Here is a 22,106-nt window from a genome sequence, read left to right as displayed (position 1 = left end):
GAGACTGGACTGCAAAATAAAAAACTGGAGACTGTTAGTTTCACTGTTTTGAGCAAATAAATTCAGTTCTACTATTTATTTATGGCTTTTAACAAAACCCAAATTGTATTTCTGCAAGTTATGTGAAAACCTGAAATTATTTTATAAATGAAAAGTTCTAATGTTCTGAGAGGTCAAGTATGATTTCTAACCTCTTTTTTTCCCCCTTTTCTGTGCTCTTCACCATCAAAAGTTGGGCGGTAAAGTTACGTCGACGGCGTGCACCTCAGCGCGGTTGCAACCTCGGCACCTGCCACCTTCATAACCTGGCCAACACTTTATTTAACTTCAGCAAAACGAGTGGAAAAGATGAGTCGAAAAAAGCCAGTGACCCTCATGGATATGGCAGATAGGACCCAGAAAAATACCAACAAGTGATGGACTAAGGAGGTGGAGGGTCCTCAACATATTCTCCAAATTTAACAACCAAATATGTCTGTATATGTTTGCACTGACTGGTACTCATTGTGGATTCAAAATATGGATGTTTCAAAGCTTGTTTAAAATTATATTTCGAATATTCTATATGAATCGCTTATTTATGTGTATTGTACAATAAATATTTAACAAGCATGTAGAATTCTAATCGCCTTTGAGGAAAAATACATACCAGACAGCTTAGATTCTGTTTACACTCACCAGGCATCAGTCTTCAGTTGTCCTTTTGCTGCAGTGGTGTCAAAGTCTGTGTTTTCAGTGGCCATGCAGAAGCATTTTCTTTCCAACTTCACCACATCTGTATTAATTTGCACTACTACATTATCGCAGCTCATTCTAGTTATGATCTAGAATGACTATGAAGTTTGTGAATGACGGCAGTGGTTTATCGACATTGTGGTGTAACCACGCCCTCACCTGTATGGTGACTGTGTTTGAGCAGCACCTAGTTTCCTGTGCTTGCTGAGAGAGACGCACGGTAACGACATCTGCAAACGGCACGTTAGATTATAACTGCTCAGTAAATTCGCCTGGAAATTTGGAAGATGACCAGAAAGACGCACTGACCGCCCCCCACCCGGAAAGATTCATAAGGGGAAAAAAAAAAACATGAAAGACACAGGAGGAGAAGTAGGAGGCGACGGAGTCAAACTAAGTAAATCCGAAAAGGACCAGGTGGGTGGATATTGCATTAACTCTGTGCGTGTCTGTCTGATCCCGTGTGTTACGATACTGTAGCTGTAAAGGGTTTATGGAGAGACAGAGACAGACAGAGGGGAAGTCACAAAGTGGAAGCTGTCCGGAAAGTTTTGTCTGACGTTTATTCCCTGTGGCCCCGAGCCTCTGTAAATACGGACGAACAGTGACAGGATTCGCACAGCTCCTTCTCAGCGGTCGGGTAGTAAAATACTCTGCTCCTGGTTGGAAGCAGACACCGTAGCGGTGCCGCTCAGTGTGGGAGACCACGAGCTGTAGTCGGCGGAAGTCGAGGCAGCGTTTGTTGCGGAAAACAGACATTGGGAACTGTTACAACACGATTAGCTGAACTAGGTCACGCACTTTTGAAAAATAAACTTTCCAATTTCACTATCGAGGTTTAGCGTTTACTTCAAAAACACAAAGGGGAGCGCGCCCATAGCAGGCTGCTGTTTGCACTGTCTCGTGTTTTCACGTGCAGCTCTCCGTAACGCTGCGAGGTTTGTGCCCGGAAGTGGTGGGATTGTGGCTTTGTTCTCTCAACAGACATTTTCCTTCCATATTTATAGATTTATCTAATAGCGGCTGCAGAGTGTACTAAGCTCCAGGACTTTGCTATTGTGCCCGCTGGCTCACACGCAGCAGGGCTGCTGGCACGGATAAGTGGAGCTGCAAGTGCTGGATCGAAGTTACCTGAACCTGTTATCTCCAAACCACAGCAAGAGGAAATACACCTGTAGTGGGAAGAAAAGCATTTCCGCCCGTAGGCTCAGAGGACAAATAACGAGGGAACGCTAGGCATGAACACAACAAACAAAAATACAAAAACATAAATAACATAATAGTACATGAATATTATTTTGGTAAAACATCAAAATTAGGGGACAAAGATTCGCTTTAGATAAAAGGTTTTTGAAAAGAGATAAAAAGTAAAAATGACATGAAAAATGTTTTACTTTTATAATAAAGGTTTAGATAAAAAAGTACAGGTTTTGACAACGGTCTTCCATAGCAACACTATCTAATGGGGGGACTGAGTTTTGACTCAACTTATTGGGTCAAACAGTGAGTGCTTTTCTGATCCAGTCAGAATTTCCTGTTACTTATTCACATGATCACAAACAGAGGCCACAATGGAAATGGAAAATTCTTGTTGTGTAAGTATAATATTATGTTGTGAATCTTGCTCTTTTGTTGGAGAAGAATGTTTGCAGTCGTACTGCAGAACGTAGCTACTCAGTGAGCTTGTCCAACACACACGCACACAATTTCAAACTTGAGCTGAATCTTCGATGTCCCATCAGAAGTCACAGTCGGGTGTTAAGCCACAGTTTATAACGAACTTTTCATTTCTCCGAGGCCAGTCAACATCTCTCATTTTGTTTCTTAAACCATGCAGCCACAGTTTCCAGGTGTACAAGGGTAGGTGAGAATAATAAATCCTAAAAATGAAACAGCCTGTATATTATTTCAGTTATTAACACGTTGAAATGCTTTCAGAGTTGGATACCTAAAATCTTCAAGAAAAGAGTCTGCACCACCTTTGTAGAAGATTCCTTGAGGTACTGTGAACTCTGTGGAGCACATTTGTTTGAGATGGTGAATGTAGTGATGTAGAATACATTGACTGTGTTCTAACAATAATTTACTATCCTCTCTTAGTAATGGCGTGCGGTGCCAGTGTGGCGGTGCGAGAAATGCTCATGCCTCAGTGGCTCTGGGTGATTATTTCAGCACAGCCATCGTAAACCAGTGGAACAGCTCTCAGCACTCTTCCGAGTACCCGACTGATGCCTTTGGAGAGCTGCAGTTTGCAGGAGCCAGCAAGAGGCATAGCCACGTGGGTGCTCTACTGTCAAGCTGCTCTTTTAACAATCGCTCATTAAATGTGCTTATCAAGTAGTCATCAGAGTGTGTGATCAATTCTAGAGTGTTATGGCAGTATTTTAAATGGTTGCACTAGTCAGTACTTTTCCTCTTCCTATCCTCTAACCTGCTGCTTACACTTGAATAAACAAACACAACGTTTTAAAAGTGAGATCATGGTCATGCACTGAGAAGATTGTTTGGTTTTTCCTCACCAATCTGAGACACTTGTAGTATGATTTTGCAGCTATATTGGTACTAAAGAGATCACAATTCTATAGTTTGTAATCCTTGTCTTTTGGGCTAATTTGAGCTACTTTTTAGCTACTACACGTCTGTTTCTCCTGCTCATCCTCAGTTCTTGCGGCTGTCATGGGACACAGCGCCAGAGAGAGTCTACAATCTTATAACAGCCCAATGGGGTCTGCCTGCACCCAACTTGGTGGTTTCTGTAGTGGGCGGGGAGGAGAGGACAACAATGAAGACCTGGGTCCGTGAGGTTCTCAGGCAAGGCCTGGTGAAAGCTTCACAAAGTACCGGTAAACACATCATGAAACTAAACTGTGACTCAAAGTAACTAAATCACTGCTTAAAACACTGCTATAAAAGTGGGCCATGGGTTGCAAGTCATTTCCTGGCATTATCAACTTGTACTGTGATATCAGTGAGCTTTGCTGAAGCATTTAGCAAGTGTTGCTGCAACTGTTCTCTTCTTTAATTTTAACACAGACGTTTTGCTCAAGTTAATTCTCTCACATGTTGTCTTGTTCACTTTGCCCACTTTAAGCTGATCTTTTCAGCCCAACGTGACACTTTCATATAGCAGCATTTGTAGCTTTTTTTTAGTTGTCATTGGAGCCAAAAGAATGAAATACTTCTAGGTTTTTTTTCAGGTATTCACAGGAGGCTCACATAAAGTGAAATCTCTTTCAGTTCCTTTTAGGGCACAGAGAATCTGGTCACAGTGATTTAAGCAGGAAAGATCCAGCTGTTACAAACTGTAGTATTTACACCACATTACTCTCAGGGGTCTGATCCTAATTTAGTACTACAATGGCCATTTCCTCCTGACTGCTGTGCTAAGGGCAGGTGGCACGCGGTGATACTAACCTCCTGTTATCTGAGATCATGTGGGAGCTGTTCTCTCTGGGGACCCAGGTCAAAGCAATGATAACAAGAACAAAAAAACAGGTGTACACAATTACACATGCAGGGAGCACATACATCAATCAGCCATAACATTAATATCTGCTGTTCTTAATATAAAAACATATATTTTTAAATATTAAGTGTTTTAATATTATGAACTAATAAATGCTAAAGTGTTATTATGAGTTAACATTCTGTCAGCACATAGTGGTTAAAATCAGCTCCACCTTTGTCATCAGTGACCTTTACTCTTATTTCTTATTAATTACTGTACATGTTGTAACATGACATTGCAGTCACCGATCAGGCATAGTAACATGTCACCACATTTCTCTCTTTCTCCCTCCTAAGAACAAAACCCACAGCCCAACGATTTCTCATGCCATCCTGAATTCACAGTTTGATTTTTCCCACCTCAGGAGCGTGGATCATAACCACAGGCTTGCGAGAAGGCGTGGGCAGATGTCTTGGAGAAGCAGTGAGGGATCATGCCACCGCAGCCTCGTCAGTCTCTGTCAGCAAAGCGGTGGCTCTGGGCATCGCTCCCTGGGGCCTGGTGCAGAACCAACAGCAGCTGGTGAACCCTCAGGTTGTACATGCTTACACATTTCTTCACCCCCTTTAAGGTACCTTGCTCACATGTCTTGTGCATTTATTAATCTCACTTTGATAATGGCTGTAACGCTTGAGCATTTCTATCTGTTTTTTAGTGAAAAATTTTTGTACAAATTTTTGCAGATTTTTGCAAATTTCCAAAATTCCAAATTCAAATGGCTCCTTTACAACCTAGTGTTGGAATCAGTTATATACAGTAGGATGTAGTATAATTTATTGTTATGTTTGTTTTGCTGTGCTATATTAAACTTGCTAAAAATAAGCTCTTGAATGTCATGTTAGATGCTAAGAGTCAAATTGGTGCCAATAATGTTTACAACAAGCTCTGGTCTCTGATTGGTTGAAAATGTTAACAAGCCACTGCAAATTCTATGTTTAAGTGGACATTGAAAAAAAAGAGTGAAAAACCTAGTAGTAGAGCAGGTTTTCCTGAAGGACCTTTCTTGAAGTTGCATTCATCCGCTCCTAACCTCTGTCTGGTCTCTCCTCCACTGTGATGCACCCTCATATCATGTTTCTACCACCTCCCTGCAGAGGCGGTCAGCAGGCTGTCAGATGGCTCCCATTTATCCACTGTACCATAAAGGTCAACGTTAAGGTTCTTCCACTTCTGAAGACTCCTGTTGGTTCATAATTATTGAGCCTACTTTGCTCCTTTTATACCTACACAAAGTTCCTTAGATTTTATAGCTTTCTTTTCTTTGTCCTTTACACACAGGTGTGTATCTAATATCAGTCCAGTTGGTCAATTTGCCAAATGTAGAGTTCAGTCCAAAAATACTAAAGCAGATGTGACACACATGATCACAATTTGCAGTGGGCATTAATATTTTTGTAAATTAGTGATTTTAATTTTGGCTTCAAAACATTTAAAGCTGCAACACTGGACTTTGATTGAAACCGATATCACTTAAGTAAAAAAAGAGTCCCCCTCTTTCAGTATTGTTACATTTGCAAAAAGTCTAAAAACATGGTTTTAGTTTTTAAAGTATAGACTGCAAGATTGCAATATGAGCAATACATACAGTTTTAGGGTCTGAAGACTGTACCCACTGTTTATTTTCGACCTATGAGCACCTAATTGCATTGCTGTGTTCTTGCAATAGGATCAGATGCAATTGAAACGTAATAGGAGAATCCACCAAATGCTTCAGTAACCTTGCCTGGATTGCCTTTTTGCAGGGCAGCTTTCCTGCAAAGTATTACATTAATGACGTGTCCAAGGACTCCTGCTCCCTGGACAACAACTACCAGGCCTTCCTGTTGGTGGACGATGGGAGTGTGGGACGCAGGGGAGGTGAAACAGGGTTTAGAGCCAAACTGGAGGACTACATCTCCCACCAGCGCACAGGAATCTGGGGTGAGTGATAGCATTGAAGCATGACAGTTATGATGAAGGAAATGGGCCAAAACATTTTTGCTTCTGTTGTGTTGCTCAATCACTGGAATATCTGGTAGAACTGGAAATGGGAAACCAGTATACATGCATGAAGAGTGATGACATATTACATGGGCTGAAGTCAACTGAAAACTCATTGTTCCTAATGAAAAGAGCAGATCTTGATGTTTTAGAGGTACTTTGAGAGATACTTTTCCATTCACCCTGATTTGAAGCCTTTTGGCCCTCTTGTGGCCATTCTTTTTTAATGCAATAACTACATAATCCTTTGGCATCCACTGGCTCAAGGCCATTGCATGCCACTGCCTGAATCTGACACACCAATCTTGTAAATCACACTGAATTTTGTTATTCTCTTTTTCTGTGTCTCTCAGCTCCTGTATTACAAGAAAAATAAGCAGGGTGATTGTTTAGAAACATGAATATAATATCTCAAAATTTGTTAAATCAGTATGAGCACATAATTTACCAATGCACTATAGGAATTTAAAAAAATGTGTGTATTTTCATAGGCAGTGGCAGCATTAACATCCCTGTTTTGTGTATGTTGATCTCAGGGGAGGCAAGCATACTCGAGGTACAGTCAGTGCTTTTTTTACATTTAAAGAAAATATTATATTATTAGGTTTGTACTCCATAAACAAATCTCTCTCTTTGTTTCTCTACCTTCTGTCAGAGAGTGGATCTTTCTCTGAAGAACTCCATGCCCTGGCTGGTACTTGCTGGTTCAGGAGGTGTGGCAGACTTCTTGAGTGATGTTTTGGAGAACATATCATCTGCCGCGGTAGTCCAGTCCTCTGGGGAAGGTGATGGCGAGGCCTGTCCCAACGTTGATCTGAAGGACAGGATGGCAGAAAGGCTTAGGAAGTTTTTCCCTTCTGAAGCAGAAACGGACAAACTAGTGGAACGGGTAAGAGCTGTGAGAGACATGTCATTATCGTGTGGTTCGTTACACAGAGAAAAAAACGAGACCTAAAAACTTTATGTAGCCTGTATGTTTAGCTCTAGCTGTAATACACTTAGTAGATTGGGAGTACATTTGCTTTGCATGTTTATCCCGCGATGTGGAACCCTATGTAACCAAATGGTCTTTATTTTACCATGCTGCTGCTGCAACGACTCTAAGAACAGTTCAGTGAAGTGTAATGCAAATTCATGTAATGTAGATTAATTGATCCTCTAGTGATTCTGATGAAAAAACAATTGAACTCAGTATCTTGATGTGCATTAAATATTATGATATTGAAAAAGTATTTTTTGACATTTCAAAATAAGGGGATGCAAAGGTTTGTCCCCATCTGTATAGTAAATATCCAAATGTTTGATTCATTTTGGATGACGTCCTGAGCACATCTGTATTACATCAGAAATCTGACCTGCTCTCTAAACAATTTGAAATGGCAATAACATCAGTAAATCTAGTAATCTTTACTGCTACAGGACTCATTAACTTTACAAAGACTCGTTGTTTAGCTACCGGCATTATCACATTCTGTCTCAGGGGTGTGTGGCAGGTTAATGATTCCTCAGTGTCTTATTGTTTACTGGAGCAGTAACCTAGTCAGTGCTTGAAGCCCAGATGTGTTGTGCTTTGCTATATGAAATAATGGTTGATGGAGACACTCTTTATCTTCTTTGTTTCCACTGATTACCATTGGTTTTATGGTTTAAATGCTGTGATAAAATGCCTAAGTATATGCTTCACCCTATTAACTCGTTGTAGAAAGGCCAAGCACTTAATGATACAGTATCATAGGCTGAGTGTATCTTCTGTCACCAAGGTTTTTCTTCATTTCTATTTTGTTTAATCTTTGCAAGTATTGTGCACATTTATTTAAAATGTATTTATTTCTGGCTTCTTCTGGGACTCCAGGCCCTAAGCATCTACCAGAACAGAGACTTGATTACAATCTACCACGGGGAGCAGGAGGCCCCAAATGACTTTGACACAGTCCTGCTCAAAGCTCTGGTGGCAGGTACACGCAAACAATCTCTGTTATGATTTTTGCAAGTGTTTTACGTGGCAACAAAAAGTAATTTTGCCATTTGGTTCTTCTGTGTTTCAGCCAGTAAACAACGCCTGTCCATTGATGCTAACCCCTATAATGAGGAGCTGAAGCTGGCTGTCACATGGAACAGGGTTGACATTGCCAAAAGTGAACTCTTCAATGGAGGCATCCACTGGAAGGTGAGGAGGAAAAGTCACCAGACATTATCTTTGAGAGAAACACCACTCTAAAGTGGAAGCTTTATGTGTGGTCTCTTGTGTCTTTTTAGACAAATAAAACACTGTCAGTGCTGCGGTGCAGTGGCATTGTTTGTAATAAATAAGTAAAAAAGTCATCCTAACACGAAGTATAGATCTCAAAAAACCCTGCTAAATAAATCATCGTCCGTATCTAATTAAACAGTATGAAGACCTGGAAGACTCCATGACTGATGCCTTGATCAATGACAAGCCTCAGTTCGTGCGTCTTTTCACTGAAAATGGCCTCAACATCCTGAAGTACTTGACTTATGGCCGACTGGAAAGCCTCTACCGCTCAGTAGGTGACGGGACGCTTCTTTACCAGCTACTACAGCGCTGCCTAGTGGAAAGGCTTGGAACTACAGCACCTGTGTCACCGTTGTCCAACCATCAGGACCCCCCATTGAAAGTTACAGCAGAGAAGATGCAGAGAGGGCCAGAAGCTCAGATCAGCCTTTTTGAGGTGTTTCATTTGTTTATGTTTGTTTTAAAAAGACATGTAGCCATGCCTCTGATCTTGTTTTGCTTACCTCAAATTTTAAAAAGTTTTTTTTTCTCCTTTCCCTTTTAGGTGTCAGGGGTCCTCGAATTGTTAACGGGTGATGTCTGTCAGCCATTCTACTATGATGCTTTGGAATTTGATCCACTCTTATCGAGGAGGAAAGCTCTTAGGGTACTCCAGAGCTCCGCATATTTAGACAAATGTGTACTAGCTAAGGTGGCCAGTGAGTGTATAGTAAAGCTTACAGTGTTGTTGCATGGTCGGGTTTAAGAGAGGAGTGAACAACAACATGCCACCAAGCAGTGTGGATTGTGCATGTTTGATTTATTATTATATTTTATTTCTCCCAGCGTGCCAGAGAGCTGCTACGCAGAGACTGCATGTATCGGCAGGATCGCTGCCTCTTCCCCTGGGCCTCGCTCTTCATCTGGGCTGTCCTGCAGAACCGGAGTGAAATGGCAACTTTCTTCTGGGAGATGGTAAAAGTCTTTATACTTAATAACAGCAAAAAGCTTAGCTTAGCTTTCAAGAAAACCTGCAAAAAAAGAAACTCAAGATCATCAGAAGATCAATAATACAAGATGTGCATTATTAACAATACTGATCCACAACGTTATACACGTGGACAAAATTGTTGGTTTCCTTGCGTTAAAGAAAAAAAAACCCACAATGGTCACTGAAATAACTTGAAACTTACAAAAGTCATAATAATAAAAAAATTGCTGAATATTAAGTAAAGAAAACCAGGCAACTTTTGAATTGTGGTTCAACAAAAGCATTTTAAAAAACAAAGTAATGAAACTGACCTGGACAAAAATGATGGGACACATAGAAAAGACCATCTCCAAGCAGCTTGATGTTATTCAGAAGTTTAAGGTCCACGGAACTGTAGCCAACCTCCAGAGTGCTTAAGCCAAAGTGGACTTAGGAAAACGACCGTCATAAAAAGGGAGACTGGAATTGCCAAAAAGGAATAATGACAAGGCAAAAAGCTTCTGGGAGAAAGTCCTTTGGACAGATGAGACAAAACTGGAACTTTTTGGCAAATCACATTAGCTCTATGTTCACAGATGCAAAAATGAAGCATCCAAAGAAAAGGACACTACCTACTGTGAAACATGGAGAAGGCTTGTTATGTTCTGGGGCTGCTTTGCTGCATCTGGCTCAGGTTGTCTTCAATATGTGCAGGGTACAAAGCTTGAGCTCCCTCGCAGTTCATGGGTCCTCCACTAAGATAATGACTCAAAACACACAGCTAAAAACACCCAAGAATGGCTAAGAACAAAACATTGGACTATACTGAAGTAGCCTTCTATGAGCCCTGATCTAAATCCTTTTGAACATCTGTGAAAAGAACAGAAACATGCAGTCTGGAGAAGGCGCCCTTCAAACCTGAGACAGCTGGAGCCGATGTCTGCAATGTATGCTTTTCATTAATTAATTTTTAGGGAATTTCGTATTTATTATTAGTTTTGTCAGTTTTAAGTTATTTCAGTGACGGTTGTTGTTTATTCTTATTTTAACAGAAGGGTACCTGAATGGATTAGCATTGTGTATGCTAATTAAATTATTTATGTATGTCCACATGCCTACAGTATATAGAAAAACCCATAGATGTCCATATATGAACCTATATAAACAAATATATTGGAAAAAATGGTTCCTATATTATTGTCAGCAATGATGCGCCAAAAGAAAAGAGAGCAAAAACTTAGGTCAAAAGGAAAGCCCCCTAGAGAGAAGGAAAAGAAAAATAGTTACTGGTGCCCCTTCTTATTGATCAACAGTATCAAGTCTTCCTTTTATGCAACGTTTGCGAGCTTTTTATCAGGAGATTTATGAGCAGTGTCCAAAACATCCATTTTCCATCTAAATCTATGTGTCAGATATTTCATTGGTTTTTGCAACAATTGTTCCGTTTTGCTGACATGGTGATGAAGCAGTTAGTGCTTCTACCTCAAAGCCAGAACGTCCCTGCCTAGAATCTACCTGCTGCCTGTAGTGTTTCTTTGTAGAATGTCAATTGTTGTCTTTCTCTATGTGTGGCCCTGTGATAGACTCTGTGCTGAAATTGTGTCTTTCACCCAGTGACAGCTGGGATAATCTCCAGGACCTCCCTGACCCTCCCCGAACAAAACCTTAGTGATTTGGACAATGGAATAATACATTAGCTTTTTTCAATATCGAGTATTATCAATCGATGTGAGCGCAAACTTTTATTTGTAAAGGCAATTTATGACAAGCACTACTTGCCTACAAAAAACTGGAGTTTATTGTGTTCGTACGTCATTGTCTTTCCTAGGCCGGGGAGTCGGTGCTGAGTGCTCTGAGTGGCTGTAAGATCTTGAGAGAACTGTCCAAGCTGGAGGATGAGACAGAAGCCAAACTGTCAATGAAAGAGCTGGCACAGAAGTTTGAGAACCTGGCACATGGTGAGACTGGGAACATGTCATCCACTATTGCTCATCAAATAATGACTTAAATTATAAGCAGATATAAAATTTGACAGTGTCCTCCCATGAAACACATAATTTATCTGTTTGCTTTAGACGTTATGTTGCTTGTAGTAATGATCGATATTTCACAGGTTTAAATTCTCCATTAAATGGGACAACTGAATTTAAAATAACCTCACTTTTATCTCAGTGTTTCTCTGTCTTTACATACATGTGTCATTTCTGTTTTCCAGTGAGTGGTAGCCATTTTTTTTTTTTTACTCAAATTCTTGCATTTTTCTTCCCCTTTGTCAGACATTTTCAGCTCCTGTTATCGGAGCAACGAGAGTCGTTCTTTCACGCTGCTGATTAGGAAATCTCCAGTTTGGAGTGGTACTACCTGCCTCCAGATGGGAATGGGCGCTGATGCACGACTGTTCTTCAGCCACGACGGAGTACAGGTGTGTCGGCAAACTCACACCTCTGTGACTATCACATCAAACACACACATGGAACCACATCATTGAGTTTGTTGTGTCCGAGTCTGTCTTAAATGTTTAACAAAATGTGTGCTAACCCTTCATTTCAGGTTACCTGTTATGTTTAAAATTCTTTATGACTTGCAAAAAGAAGCTGAAATCATTTTTGTTTTAACGCTAAACTCTAAACTTTGACTATAAAGTTTTTAATTTACAGGGTAAAGCCTTAATTGATAAATTGTCTCTTCTCCTGTAGTCTCTGTTGTCTCAGATCTGGTGGGGTGACATGAAGAGGAACACAGAGGTGTGGAAGCTGCTGATAACTCTTTTTTGCCCCGTACTCTGCTACACCAACTTTATCTCCTTTAGGTCAAGTCAAACTCCACTTTGTTATTACAATAAAATAGTGTCTTCCATGTATCACATTAACATTTGTTTCAACATACCCCACCTCACAGGAATCATACAGACCAGCAGCAAGAGGAGGAGTGGAAGCCTGATGAGGATGGTCCAGGTCCAGATGAAAGTGCTTATGGCACCACAGTCTTCTCTTTCTCAGACATCAAGGACATGTAATAACCCAATACACACAGCTGGATTGATATTGTTATAATTCAAATTCATTAAATTTGTGTTTTTTATTGTACCATCAGTGAAACTGATGATCAAGACATGATCAGTCCCAGGACCGCAGGCTTTAAAGGTGAGTACAGTTTAAGGGCAGTTTTTCAGAAAAATGAAGAAGAGAGTGAAGTCAGAGCTGTGTCACTGTAATCCCACACTAATCCATGTCCAATACCCTTCTGTACAGGCATACCTCACAGACCGCCAAAGCGTCCGTTTATAATATCAAGATGGCGCCAGTTCTGGTTTGCACCAGTCACCTCGTTTTTGGGCAATGTCCTGATGTACTTCCTCTTCCTCCTGCTTTTTGCTTATGTGCTGTTGGTGGATTTCTTGCCTCCACCTTCTGGTCCGGCCATCACTGAGTTTGTACTGTACTTCTGGGTATTCACCATAGTGTGTGAAGAGATCCGGGAGGTAAGTGCAGAGATATAGATAGATAGATAGATCTATATAGAGATATAGATACATATATAGAGAGAAAGCGATATAGAAATGTATATCTTTTTATTTTTAATGCTTTTTTTTCTGAAGACGTTCTTTATGGGCACAATGACCTGGCGTCAGAGTATGAGAGTATACATTCAGGATGTGTGGAACAAGTGTGACCTCACGGCCATCTCTCTCTTCATTATAGGAGCAGTCTGCAGGTATGGCATAGGGTGTATATGAATTCAGGGGTATTCTAAAACTGTTCACAAAATTACTGTTTAATGTTTTCGTAAAATCACTGTGAAATTTATGAAATTTCTTTGTTTACATTTTTCAGTTTCTCATTTCAATGTGTTACCCACTAATGCAGTAGTTTATAGAATGTTCAAATGCACATTTTAGCTCAAATTAGTTTTTGTATGTTTATTACAGTAATTATCAGACATTGAAATGTGTTTTCAAGAAAACCACCAAAAACTGCTACACATATCAGGCAGGATTAACATGATAACAATATTACAAAGATCTCTTGACTTTACCATAAATCATTATATCCATTATATCCTGCCCATAATTTTAAAACTTCAGATCTTAACCTTGCTATTTAAATGCCGTTGTTTTACTAGTTGACCACATTGTATTTGCCTTTTAGGATGTTTGAGTGGTCGTACGAATTTGGTCGGCATCTCCTGTGTGCGGACTACATGGTATTCACCCTTCGTCTCATTCACATCTTCGCCATTCACAAACAGCTTGGACCAAAAATAATCATGCTTGGCAAAATGGTGAGAAACATTACTACAAATTTATATCTGTGTTACACAGCACCATATTATGACAAAATCTGTTTTCTCGTGTTCAGATGAAGGATGTTTTCTTCTTCCTCTTCTTCCTGGGGGTGTGGCTCGTGGCATATGGAGTAGCCAATCAGGCTTTGGTTTACCCATACGACCCCAATCTAGATCGCATATTCCGTCGGGTTTTCTACAGGCCATACTTACACATCTTTGGACAAATCCCTGTGGAAGAGATAGATGGTATAAGTCTGTGTGCATGCAGCTTCTTGTTACACTTTCAAACCAGTATAAATATACTGTGTTTTTCTGCATACATTGCACTTGTTTGCGTCAACTTGAATTACTTCCTATATTTTTGTGACTGTCTCAGTGGGGATGGACTGGGAGAAGCCCTGCACAGACAATATGACGTTGATTAGGGAAGGAGAGGAGCCATGCAGATCTCAGTTTAGTAACTGGCTGGTGGTAATTCTGCTTGTCATTTATCTGCTGGTAACGAACATCGTGCTCATCAACCTACTTATCGCCATGTTCAGGTAAGAAAACAAGTAGATTAGTGTCCATCAATCTGTCTTGGTGTGTTAACTGATGTTCTGATTTCAATAAACCTTTCTCAGTTTACCACTACAACATACATGTCCTTGTGTCCATGCAGCTACACCTTCTCTGAAGTGCAGGCAAACAGTGACATCTACTGGAAGTTTCAACGCTACAACTTGATTGTCCAGTACCACTCCCGTCCTTCCCTGGCTCCTCCTTTAATCATCCTCTCTCACCTAAATCTCTTCATCAAGAGGATCATTCGCAAGGTGCCTTCAATCAAGATCCACCACTTTGGTTAGTATTTAAACAGCAGTTGTGAGTCTAACTAATTTATTGTCTGATGGGCCTGAAATTTTGTAAATTTGTAGCTGTCCCTTTCCCAGTCAGTGAAGTTCATTTAAGGGCAGCATGGAACAAATTGAAATGTTAACTTTCACAGCTTCTATGATGATGATGATGAAAAGCCTTTATCTTTTCTATTAGTATTGCAGTTGAGAGGGAAAGCAGCTAACAGGTTAATGACATGGGAAACCATCCAGAAGGAGGATTTTCTAACCGCACAGAACAAAATCCAGAAAAGCAGTGATTCAGAGAGGCTCAAACGGGTGTCTGTCAAGTGAGCAAACCCTCCTAGATCAACTCTGTAGCTGTAAAATAACTTAAATTATACTGAGATAAATGCCTTTTTTTTTATTTATTTATTTTTAGAGTGGATGATGTGCTTAAACATGTGACTGAAAGCAGAGATATTGACCACAGGCTGAGGGCTCTGGAAAATGAGGTAAAACTAAACCTTTATTTTGAAAGGATTTACCGGAACTTTCAGACTCAGCATCCTTCTACATACCTACATACATACATACATACATACATACATACATACATACACACACACATACACGCTGCTTTTTAGTGTCCTTCTGGCTTATCCTGTGAATTCAGGGTTGCCACAGCGGATCATTTGTCCACATGTCAGGAGGGGCCAGCTGCCCCTGAAGTAACCCTCCCCAATTTGCACTGAATAGCTGGGGATGGGCTGTTGGGGGTTCAGTGTCTTACCCAGGGGGACTTCATGTGTAATCGGGAAGAGCGGCACGCAAACCTCTGACACTATGGTCAGTGGGCAGCCACTCTACTAACTGACTAACTGGTGCCCAAATCCCCCTCTCCCTCTTTAGTGTCCAACCTAACATACAAGTCCTCAATTGCTCTTTGTTTGGCCTTTGCCACCTCTACCTTCACCTTACGCTCCATCTCCCTGTACGTTTGTCTACTCTCTTCAGTCCTCTCAGTGTCCCACTTCTTCCTAGCTAACCTCTTTCCCTGATAACACTCCTGAACTTCCTTATTATTATTCCTTGTCCACTTTCCTCTTTCCCGATGAGCTGCAGAGTACCCTCCCACCTGTCTCCCTGATCACATTAGATATAGTTGTCCAGTCATCTGGCACCTCCTGACCACCCAGAGCCTGTCTCAGCTCCTCCCTGAAAACATTCTTCCATTTTCAACTTCCACCACTTCGTCCTCTGCTCTGCCTTTGTCCTCTTCATCTTCCTCACCACCAGAATTATTTTACACATCACCATCCTGTGTTGTCTGGTTACACTCTCCCCTACACTTTTCAGACACTGATCTCTTCCAGATTACAACATCACATCAATACAAGATGTAGTCCACCTAACGCTTCAGACTCGTCAACGTATCTGATACTCTTTTCAACAAGTGCTGTGAAATCAGTACACAAAATACACTTTAATGCTTAAAAAAAAAATAACACCAATTGTCAAAGGTTCCTTTAGATTTATGAGCCCAGTGAGCCAACCACAAGCATCTCTTTGTTATCAGGGCCAAAAATCTGAGCTTCTAAAGACAACAGGTTTTTAAGTCACGCAACAATAACTTGAGCGTAGTTGTTCCAGAGTTATCCTCAACCTGTACAGGAACATGCAGCTGACTATTGTCAGCATAGCATATACACTCACTGGCAATTTATCATGTGCACCTACAATAGCGATGGATAAAGATTTTAATCCTAATATTTAATGAGAATGTATTAGAATGGCATTAATCTTTGGATATGAAAAGCAAATAAACTTATTGCACAAAATGTCAAACTATTCCTTAAATATGCTAATCAGATAGGATGGCTTTTTATTCATTGGTTAAAGTACAACTCTCATTTTAGCTTAATTTTCCAGCCAATTACTGTTATGTTCTATTATGAATTTTGACTACAGAATCCCATAATGTTCACCAAGATGTACGATGAACAATGGAATAAATGGCCCTGTATAAAATAGGACTTTACTGCCTTCTAATGATTTGTTCTTCTGTTCCTCTTTCACAGATGGAGTACTGCTCAAACGCTCTCAGCTGGATTGTGGAGACTTTAGCACAAGGGAGCACATTCAAACCTTCTAGGCCTCCACCTACATTAAAAGTTACTTCATCTTCAAAGGTTTCTTCGTCTGACTAAAAACTTACTCCTCCCCTAATTGACCTTACTCTACTCCTTCTGCTACACAGATACGTTCTGTCCTTTCTCCATTTCCACCTGGTTCAGTCTTGGTGAAACTTTCACCTGCTCAGTTTCAGTAAAAGACAAGGGTAAAATACTGAACACTGCATCTACTTGTCTAACTTTTCTAAAGCCATGACAATGCTGGACTGAAAAAAAACAAGAGTGGAGAAAATACAACTATTAATATTTGTTACAGTATTGAGTAACAACAAATTATGTTTATATATGTGTGCAATCTCATTTATTAAAATGCCAAAGATTAGTGTTTGTATTTTTGATGCGGCATGATGTATGGTATGAGTTTATTGCTATAGTCTCATAGTGGAAGAGGCCGTATATCTTTAATGTTTTACAGAATATTACTGACAATAGTTGTGTTAGGGACACAGGGTCAGTGGTTGGATCCCCGGTCCCGGCTATACTTCGACGTGTCTCTGGGCAAGACACTGAACTCCTAACAGCCCATTCTCATCCCCAGCTGTGCACTGCCAGTCCAAGCCTGGTAGAAATTGGGGATGGTTGCGTCAGGAAGGGCATCCGGCGTAAAAACTGTGCCACATCCACATGCGGACAATGATCCAGTGTGGCGACCCGAACTCACTATTAAAAGTTGTATAATAACAATGTTTGATACATAGTGTACATATAGTAATATTTTGTGTTTATCTATTCTTTCAATATTGTTTTTTACATTCAGTTACACAAAATGCAATATTATGTATTTGTGTATTATTATATTCTTTTAATGGATTATTTATATATTGTGTATATATATTATATATAAAAATAATGCTATGTGACATTTAGCAAATATGTATTTTCTGACTGAAGAACCCTTTTATGAATTTTGCTCAACACATTTAGTAACATATTTAGTTACAGTAGCTGTTCCTCCTGTTTTCAGTCTCTATGCTGAGCTAAGGTAACCATCTGGTTGCTCCAGCTACTCGAGACTGGTGTCAATTTTCCTTTCTAACTTTTAGTAGGAGAACAATATGTCAAGCTACCCCTTTAATATTAAAGAATGAGAATGAATCATATCACGATCAAGAGTAACACTTCCTGGGGACAACACAAGGTTAAACAATAAGGGAACAATAATCTTTATGTTTATGAGAAAATGTTTTTAACTGTTGACAAAGTTACATAACAGCTGAAAAGAAAATTAAAAAACTAAACAAGATGTGGGATCGAATTACATATATTAACAAAAACATCCACAAGCAAGAGTGTGACAAAAGAGCAGTGGATAGGAGAACGTAATGTAGTGACAAGAGGACAGAGATTGTGTGAAAGGTAAACTGTAGTGCCGAGTTTCAGTATGTCAGAGCTCTATTCAAGGTCACATAGTGACGCAGGGTTATTGAAGGATCCTTCACTGTAAATAACCAGTTGGGCCACCTGTCAGATGTACCATATTCATATTTCATATTAAAAAACAAACCTAAAGTAAAAATGCTCACATGTAAACTATTTCCTGGATCCAACACACATCATATGTGCAGGCTGCCACAATCCAAATTTCCTTTTATTTACATCTATTCAAAACATCCTCGGACGGGGTTTTCTCTGCTTTGGGATTAGCAAGTGAAAGTTTCCTTCACTTTTGAGATTTTATAAGATGCAATTTATCTGTGTTGCATTTCCTTTTATTTTAGGATGGTAATAATACATCATATTTACCTTAAGCCTTTTAATCAAATAGATCTGCACTCAGATGGGCATTGGAGTTGAGTACACATGCAGCCTGGAATCTATTGGCGCACTTGACAGCTCCAATAGCTTTACTGAGCTGAGGGTAAACAGCAAAGTCTGAGTCAGTTGTGTGTGTGTGTACGTGTGCATGTCATTTATAGTTTTACAAGGTTTTTATTTGATTATTTCTGTTCTTGAGGGTTCATGTGACAGAAATATTTCATGTGTTACAGCTGCAACAAAATACATAACGTGAAATAATAGTGTCTTAAGTGTCTACAGTTGTTTATCACCATGGAAAAAGTTGTATCAAATAAACCTTAAAATTGTTTAACAAATTTAAATTGTTTCTGTCGTTTCCATTTGTTCTTTACCTCACTTTTCCCCACCCTCCCACCATATGTAAATGCCTACAGTACCTCTCTGATACACAGTGTTAAGGGCAACAGGAACATTCTTCCTGGACATGTGCCTCTGTCAGTCATACACATGCAGCCACACAACTACATCACACACCCATTTGCGTTTCCACTGTGTCCTCTGTGTACTCAGTCAGTCTTGTGAACACAACACTTCTTCTCTTCCCTTCTCTCTGTAGCCTGGAGAAAAGACGCGATCATAATTTCACAGTGGTCTACTGCTTTTTCATTTCTATCTGTGGATTAAATGATTTTGAAGTGTTGAAACTCGACAGATTGATTTTGGTGGAAGAAAATATCACAGACCTTGTTTCAGTGGGGATTTATTAGATTAGAAAGGTTGTGTAAGCCTTCCAAAATGACACCTGTGAGAGGCTGTTTGGTGGTGCTACTGCTGGTGCTCCTGTGCCCCCCCCAGGGCCCACTCCTTGGTTTAGTGAGTGCACAGGATGTGGCTGATACAAAGACAGACCTTGATGCCAGACATGTAGAGGGGGACGAAGCTGTAGATGTTGACAATGGTGAAGAAAAACGGGCATCGGGAGAGGAAGGTGAAGAAGAATCAGATAATGAGGATGAGACTGATGAGCAGGAGGCAGACAATGAAGACTGGGAGGCTGAAGAAGAAGATGCTGAGGAAGAAGATCAGGTACAGGAGACAACTAATGAGGAAGAAGACGTGGAGGATGAAGCTGCTGAGGAGGAGGACGAGGACAAGGCCTCAGATAACGACAGAGATGAGGATGCAGGAGAAGAGGAGGCTGATGAAGATGCTGAGGCCGCAGCTGAAAATGAAGAGCAAGCTGCAACTGAAGCAGAGGAGGAGGCTGAGGAAGAGGATGATGATGTAACTGAAGGAGAGGAGGAGGCTGAGGAAGAGGATGATGATGTAACTGAAGGAGAGGAGTTAGTTGAGGAAGAGGATGATGATGTAACTGAAGGAGAGGAAACTGGTAGGCACATAAGTTTTATATAAAGTTTTATATAGGCATATTTATGGATTATCACAATACCAAACTATACAGTGACTTAATATAAATAATAGCAAATTAATTTCCCTGAACCAATGAAGAGGATCTTGACTTTAACATTGTTGCACTTACTGCAGCTAATGTAGGGACACCGTCACACACATTAATCCTAAAATAGATTTGCTGATTTGTGTGGTAGCTGGCACCCACCACCCAGACAAACCATTCAGGCCTGTTGTTGAGCCTATGTGGCTATTTTGAGACCCTAAAACAGGTACTGTTGAAGTGAATAATTTCAGACATAATGGGCATTTCACAGGGATTAAAAGGTCTTAAACAAATTACCGCTGGTTTACTAAAAACAAGCTTTAAGGACATTTGGTTGTAAAGGTAACTTTATGTGTCTACGCAGCGACGACACTATTATCGCAATCTCAGATTTTTTGGGCTGCAATTTCTTGTCACTTTGGTTTGTAACATGCACTGTTCTGTTGTATCTGCAATAAATATACACTAGCAGCTCTGTCAGTTTAATGTGTTGTTGTGGTGACTCAACATAGATGAGTCTGAAAGTGAGGAACCAGCAAAAAACCAGGATGGCACAAGTGAAGAGGAAGGTGCCATCAATGAGCTGCGATTCCGCTCTGGCTCTTTGTGCAGTGTCTGCGCCATCTGTGAGGTAAAATGACATTAAATCATAAATTACTTTGATGATGTTTTTCAATCAAACTCTTTCAGCAATAGAAAGTGAACTTTCCACAGGACTTAATTCTCTGCTGCCTTTCAGGATGACAAGAATTTGTATTCTTAATCTAATCAATCAATTAGGAAATCGCACAAATTAGTGATGAATGCTTGATCTTTACTGTCTGCTGTGTGTCCCCTATATTTGTAGCACTGTTCTAATAGCTGTGAGAAGTGCCCCTGTGAGGAGGGGGAGGAATCAGATCACTGTAAACACTGCCAAGTAAGCATCTTCTAATTTCAGTGTATTGAAAAGAACACATAGCATTTAAATAACATCACAACTCCTTTTCTTGTCCTCTAGAAATGCTCATCCTGTTTCCTCTGCCCCATACTGTGTGACACAATTTGCACACCGGGTAAATATGGGCAGTAACTTATCATACTGTGCATACACCCATGTTTATTCATGCATTTTGTCAACTTTGGCCTGCTTAACTCTTGCGTGTACTTTTCTTTGTCAGGTGGACTTGTTGATGAGCTAACTGGGTCCATCTTTCAGTAAGAGCTCTCACTTCTCACACACACTAATAGATTTCATTTTACGTATCATAGGTATGTGTCTTTTTGTTCATGCCATGGCCTTTCTCTCTCTGTCTTGCAGGACTGTTGCCTCTCTACTCTGAGCACGGGGGAGACATTTGATGCCACCATGTGATTGTTGGAGGTACTGCATTCAGGATTAGCCCTGCCCAGCTGCAGCATCAGTTTGAAGAATTAAAAATGCCCCCTTTATTTGTGTCCATTCTGAGTTCTCAGTGCAAAACGGATCATAATCTTGCTCTGTTCAGGCCTTTAAGATCATTACTCTAAAACATTTTGGCAATAATTAGTGGTTGGAGTTTGTATAAATGCACTGTAAAGAGTACAGAATAATTGTACACATGTTGTTAGCAGTTCCCAGCTGAAAATAAATATCTCCGGTGCAGCTGAAATGTACAAGACAAGCAATTTTATTTGCTGTTTGTTTTGCTACAGTACATTTGTAATTTCTAATTGTTTACTGTGTTCTAAGGTAGTGTTTATTTTCGTGCATATATGACCCCACTCACTGAAACTCCAGCCAAATGTAATGACAGGGTGTAAACAATTTGGTTAAATAGGTTTATAAAATATTCTTTTATAACTGCAGATTCTCAACAGTTCTCAACAGTGAACTCACAACTGTTTGTGATCCATCTTGGGAAGCTTTTTTTAATTTACTTTGAAGCATACACCTGTTTTGAATACTAAATGATTTTCAACAATAAACTGGAAGTAAAGAGCAAAAGTAAGTGAGTGTAAATTTTTTGCAAACGACAATGAGAGCACCCAGCTATTAAAGGAATCACTGGATCAAACAGTTGTCATAATGCAATTGTAGGAACCTACATTTGTTATCTCCACAGCTTAAACGGAACTAATGATGTCAAAAGCTCAGCCAGTAACACACTGATTCCTAAATGAGGTCCAGCTGCTGTTCTCCGACTGGATCCTACTGGGAGGTTTTCAGGT

General features: G+C 40.1%; 2 protein-coding genes across 3 annotated transcripts; both read left to right on the top strand.

Annotated features, from left to right (window-relative positions):
* The first annotated feature begins 897 nt into the window (after positions 1–897).
* Positions 898–17,045, top strand: LOC137105980 (transient receptor potential cation channel subfamily M member 4-like). Of its 2 annotated transcripts, XM_067488892.1 has the most exons (28): positions 1,188–2,330; positions 2,573–2,595; positions 2,674–2,735; positions 2,836–3,013; positions 3,398–3,578; positions 4,608–4,777; positions 5,986–6,163; positions 6,715–6,779; positions 6,879–7,112; positions 8,076–8,178; positions 8,269–8,390; positions 8,614–8,913; positions 9,022–9,123; positions 9,303–9,431; positions 11,255–11,384; positions 11,703–11,848; positions 12,123–12,235; positions 12,325–12,438; positions 12,520–12,569; positions 12,678–12,907; positions 13,025–13,140; positions 13,575–13,707; positions 13,785–13,959; positions 14,090–14,255; positions 14,375–14,556; positions 14,746–14,878; positions 14,971–15,043; positions 16,610–17,045. In XM_067488892.1, the coding sequence occupies exons 1-28, from the start codon at positions 2,285–2,287 to the stop codon at positions 16,736–16,738; spliced, it is 3,783 nt and encodes a 1,260-aa protein (XP_067344993.1). In that variant the 5' UTR covers positions 1,188–2,284; the 3' UTR covers positions 16,739–17,045. The 2 variants fall into 2 exon arrangements, with proteins under 2 accessions (XP_067344994.1, XP_067344993.1); XM_067488893.1 differs by lacking the exons at positions 1,188–2,330; positions 2,573–2,595 and adding an exon at positions 898–1,152.
* Positions 17,046–19,010: 1,965 nt separating this feature from the next.
* Positions 19,011–21,898, top strand: LOC137105951 (sarcoplasmic reticulum histidine-rich calcium-binding protein). The gene is made up of 6 exons (XM_067488801.1): positions 19,011–19,850; positions 20,429–20,547; positions 20,764–20,835; positions 20,917–20,971; positions 21,077–21,113; positions 21,217–21,898. The coding sequence occupies exons 1-6, from the start codon at positions 19,256–19,258 to the stop codon at positions 21,236–21,238; spliced, it is 900 nt and encodes a 299-aa protein (XP_067344902.1). The 5' UTR covers positions 19,011–19,255; the 3' UTR covers positions 21,239–21,898.
* Positions 21,899–22,106: the final 208 nt, after the last annotated feature.

Source organism: Channa argus, chromosome 20 (assembly GCF_033026475.1).
Source record: "Channa argus isolate prfri chromosome 20, Channa argus male v1.0, whole genome shotgun sequence".
In the NCBI taxonomy this organism is placed as follows: Eukaryota; Metazoa; Chordata; class Actinopteri; order Anabantiformes; family Channidae; genus Channa; species Channa argus.
This window is presented reverse-complemented; position numbering and strand designations above follow the sequence as displayed.

Excerpts from the sequence above, each read along its gene's own strand:
- LOC137105980 (XM_067488892.1), top strand. The coding sequence starts at position 2,285 with ATGATCACAAACAGAGGCCACAATGGAAATGGAAAATTCTTGTTGT. Across the intron at positions 12,439-12,519 it reads TTCTCAGACATCAAGGACAT|TGAAACTGATGATCAAGACA; the intron begins GTAATAACCCAA and ends TTGTACCATCAG. Across the intron at positions 14,879-14,970 it reads CTCAAACGGGTGTCTGTCAA|AGTGGATGATGTGCTTAAAC; the intron begins GTGAGCAAACCC and ends ATTTATTTTTAG.
- LOC137105951 (XM_067488801.1), top strand. The coding sequence starts at position 19,256 with ATGACACCTGTGAGAGGCTGTTTGGTGGTGCTACTGCTGGTGCTCCTG. Across the intron at positions 20,836-20,916 it reads ATCACTGTAAACACTGCCAA|AAATGCTCATCCTGTTTCCT; the intron begins GTAAGCATCTTC and ends CTTGTCCTCTAG. Across the intron at positions 20,972-21,076 it reads TGACACAATTTGCACACCGG|GTGGACTTGTTGATGAGCTA; the intron begins GTAAATATGGGC and ends TTTCTTTGTCAG.